The sequence below is a fragment of the Frankliniella occidentalis genome, unplaced genomic scaffold (genome assembly GCF_000697945.3).
Source record: "Frankliniella occidentalis isolate FOCC.00 unplaced genomic scaffold, Focc_3.1 Scaffold39, whole genome shotgun sequence".
In the NCBI taxonomy this organism is placed as follows: Eukaryota; Metazoa; Arthropoda; class Insecta; order Thysanoptera; family Thripidae; genus Frankliniella; species Frankliniella occidentalis.
This window is the reverse complement of record NW_026267169.1, coordinates 473,027-477,516: the sequence shown is the minus strand read 5'-3', so window position 1 is coordinate 477,516 and position 4,490 is coordinate 473,027. Positions and strand designations below refer to the sequence as shown.

General features: G+C 36.4%; 1 protein-coding gene across 1 annotated transcript in view; it reads right to left on the bottom strand.

Annotated features, from left to right (window-relative positions):
• Positions 1-37: 37 nt before the first annotated feature.
• The window catches only part of LOC113213013 (ATP-binding cassette sub-family G member 1), a gene marked incomplete in the record, with an annotated part of 35,752 nt that continues 31,299 nt past the window's right edge, over positions 38-4,490 (bottom strand). The window contains 10 exon segments of the mRNA XM_052266495.1: positions 38-1,502; positions 1,585-1,770; positions 1,894-2,049; positions 2,143-2,243; positions 2,342-2,510; positions 2,635-2,816; positions 2,912-3,193; positions 3,273-3,511; positions 3,592-3,737; positions 4,071-4,260. Of these exon segments, the coding sequence (XP_052122455.1) occupies positions 1,344-1,502; positions 1,585-1,770; positions 1,894-2,049; positions 2,143-2,243; positions 2,342-2,510; positions 2,635-2,816; positions 2,912-3,193; positions 3,273-3,511; positions 3,592-3,737; positions 4,071-4,260 (1,810 nt within the window).

The window sequence follows — 4,490 nt, the reverse complement described above, 5'->3', positions numbered from 1 at the left end:
TGGCAAGTTCATCACACACGGAAATAAAACTACAGTGGATAGTAAAAATTTCTACATTAAAATTATAATTACACAATAACAGATAAGATAAGACTTATATCTTGGATATGGTCCCCTCATTCCTTAAACCCTGTTGTTAAAAAATTGCTTAAGAAAATAATACAGCATTTGTATGAAAGTGCTTCCTTCCTTATGAGCATGACCCACAAGAAATAAGAAAGCCACAAAACTAGTGCCATGTTGGCCAACAACATTGGTACGTTTGTGTTTAACCCTGTAATCCAGGCATTCCTAATGCATTCGCACAGGCAATTCACATAGAAGACTGAACATTACTGACATAAACTTAGAGATAAGAAATTAAACAAATTAAAAAGGACAAAAATGTTTGACAAAAATAAAGTTTGGCTCATATGACAGAAAGGAAGTATAATAAAAATGGTGATGATTTGATACAAATGCTCAGTAAGGCAACACATAAATGAAAAAAATGGTAAATGAGTTACAATTAAATTATTTAAATGAAATGTGATTTTGCACTAACATTGTGCCCTTATTTTTCTTGCAATCTTCATGATACGGCAAAACTACCATTTTAACAAAGCACAACCATCTATATCAAGAATTGAATAATGGCCATGGTTTATCACAGCCATTCATTATTCCTCAACTTTTTTGTTTGTCATACCACAGAGAGAAAATTCTCACTAACTACATAGCACCACATCAATGTCTACAGCATGTAGAGTTCCAGTTCTCACACTCACAACATAGAACAAAACATACTTCTTCACTCATTATCACCGACAACAAAACAATAACAAAACTCTAAAGTAAAAATGTTTATCACGATGTAACTTTGTTTGGTCTATTACAATTGCCTGTCCTCTGATTAGCAGTATAAAAATAATTGTTCTGGGTCAGAGCTTTTATTTTAAGTAAGAAATATTTTCATTTGATTTTGTAAATCTCGAAGTCCACTGTCCAAAAGCAAGGAAAAACAAAATTTGAAATCAACATACAAATAAAAGTATATTTTAGGATATAATACAGCTGAGAGGTTCAGTATCACATTTCTACTATTTTATGTACTTAATAGAATATCAAAACAAGAAGGGTACAAAAATTGAAAAAGGGTTAATTTTGGAACAAAAACATAGCACAAACTACGATAAAACATACACAGAAACAAATTCAAATAGTAATGATAATCATTATAAACCATAAATATATACAAACCTAACTTATAGGTCAAAATAGTGGGGCAACTATGGCTTTGATACCATGATGCATGAGCAATTCAGAGAGCAAATATCGGCAAATACTGCCCCTACAGAAATAGTTTAGTGGGCTGCGCGCAACTTCCAACGAAGGAACACAAAGGCCGAAACTCTAAGTACAATAAATATCAGCACTAGAGCAACAATGTCAACACGGAAATCCTTGTCCAACATGTCCAATTCTTCCAACGTAGTCTCAGGATTCTTGAAGTGACAGTATGTCTGAAACAAAAATTATTTAACTTTAGTAAAACTGATATTGTTAAAATCATTAAATTACCCTAGAAAAGAAGGTTGTAAGTACCTGGGAACACTTAAGCTTCTCACGAGCAAAACTGTAGGTGGCAAGAGCAGTTCCCTCAAAACCATATCTGATGTAACTCAAATATGTGATCCATCTCAGATAGATAGGAATGGCATCAAAGCTCACGAAGAAGCCAGAGAACAGGAGGAATGGCACGGACATAACAGGAGCCAAAAAGACACCATTCTGGAATGAAAGAAAAAGAAACATTTGCATGAGACAAATAAAAAAAATATGAAAATTTGATTTTCAGCAAGCACAGGAAGACTCGGTGCTCTCAGTGCTTGCAACTGTCTAAAGTAAAGTTACCTGGACATTCATGGCTGCACCAACCACAAGACCAACACTCTGAGCAACAAATGCAATAAGTAGACAAGCTGAGAGGAACATGGCAAATCTCTCAAGTTCTGGGGGTTGTGATGTCATGAAATATACAATTGTGACATAAATCACACAGAATATTGTCTGAAAATAAAATAAATGTTAATAAGTACAAGAGTTAAGATGCAAGCAAAAATTTAATGAGAGTAAAATTATAGTGCAAGAATGATTACAAACCTGGAATGGTAAATCAGATACTGTTATGGCCAAGTAATATGACCTCAGTGAATACCAGCGATTAAAACTTTCTTTTAAAAGAACAGGCATTTCCAGAGGGACTGAAAGGGAGTAAAAATTCAAATTTAGCTAAAGAGTTTCCAGCAGTTTTATATGTTATTTTTGAATGGTAGAGAAAAAGTCATGAATTTCAACATACAGGACAAAATGGTGATGGTCATTGAAGTGTACATAAGGAACAACATGTTGAAGAAGAGGAAACCCAAGTTACTAAGAACCTTCGCTCCATCGTTACCAATGTTATAATAGAGAGCACCAATTAGGAAACCCACAAGTATATGGGCAAACAGACGGAGGTACATGAGTGTCTGTAAAAAAATAGTGAAATTTTAAGAAAAATAATACAAAGACTAGGATTTACAAAACAAATTTAAAGTGTAGATATTCTGGAAAGCTGTTGAGAAAAGAAGTTAAGTAAGCAAAAATACCAACCCAATCTCTCCTACTGAACAGAAGGGTACGCTTTAGAACAACCCAGAACTGTTTCCACTCAGACACAGGATATCTCCTCTTGGTGTCAACTATTCCACTATCCAAAAGAGAGGCTGCAACATTATCAGATTTGTCATTGGCAGACAAATCAACAGGAATGACAACTTGAGATCCATCTCCATCTGAAAAGGTTGAAAAACATAATTTTAAAAACTGATGAATAGAAACAATGTAAATGTGTAACAGAAAAAACAAGTATCATAAAAAATATACTCACTGATGCCATTTTCTTTCTCATTTGACTTAAATGATGCCAGCATGATACCATTTCCTTTCTTTTCAGAAAGGTCTTTGTCAGTAGCATCTTTGTTAAAGGACACCAAATTATTTCCATTCTGTGCATTAGTCATCTTAAGATTGTTGCTAGGAGATGTTGAGTTGTTGAGAGCTTCTATGGCTGGGAAGGGCTGACCAGTACGGATGTCATGCTTGCCGTTTTTAATCGCAGTGACTAGCTTGCGAATGTTGTCTCCATATTCACCACACGAAACTTCAATGACTGGAAACATTTTTCAAGGAAAGAGCAATTAATACCACAGAGTCACAGGTCGATCAGTAAAAAGAATTGGATAACTTACTGAAAGAGGCAGGGTTGTGGTAGCTAGGACATGCCAGACCAAGTTTGCCCAGGAAAGGGACCAGCTGCTGAGTGGATCCTTGGTAAACACACTGACCCTCAGCAAGGGTATACAAGTGATCAAACATTTCAAACAGACGAGCAGAAGGCTGATGAATGGTGCAGATAATGGTACGACCTCCACGAGAGAGGGATTTCAGCAGAGAGATACACTGGAAGCAGGATGAGCTGTCCAGACCACTGGAGAGGAAAATTTGCATGTTAGCATCACAATCATAGCTAGAAAAATCAACAATTTAATAAACAAATGAAAAACATACCTTGTAGGCTCATCAAAGAACATAATTGGAGGATTGTTGACAAGCTCAAGGGCAATAGAGAGACGTTTCTTCTGACCACCAGATAGGTTGCTGGTCATAGTTTTCACATGTTCAGACAAACCAAGGGTCTCAAGAATTTCTTGAATCTGTAAGAATACATGGGAAAATTATTAGTAAATAATGTCATATCATTTGAATAGTTCTACCTCTAATATTATTGTATTATTACTATTGTTATAATTATTATCATTATTTATTGTTATTTTATTATCACAGTATTTCCTACACAGATGCCTCTACTTTAATCCACTGCTTACCATTTTCTCATTTCGTTCTTTTACTACCTCCCTTACATCTACCCTCTCCCCATCCTTTTATGTGAGCATGAAAAGTATGTTCAGTGGTGTATTGTATAGGAAAGGAAATTGAAGTACTTGTATTTCATAACTTTCACAATCTTACACTAAATATCTCCTTACCAATTCCTCTTTCTCTGACTTGGAGACATCAGAGCCAAGCTTCAGGGCTGTTGCCACTTGCATTGCCTCTTCGACAGTGAGGTTTGCATGGAGTTGGTTGTCCTGCATGATGTAGCAGGATAGCTTGCGGAACTGGCTCAAGTTTCTTTCATGACCGTTGATAGTGATTGACCCCTGGATGCCCTGGGTCCTGAAACAAACACAAGCAAACAAGCAATTGATTTGATTGCAAAGCAATTTCGGACAGAACAATGCTAAAATAAATAAAACCGAAAGTGAATGACCGATGCAGTGGTAAACGCTAAACTCCGACGAGTTGTGTGGTTGTGGGCGGTGCATGACTGGGCTGCCGAAGGCGAGGGGACGGGAGGGAGGGTAGAAATCGGTCGGGTGACACAGCAAAATGATCGTGCCCCACAC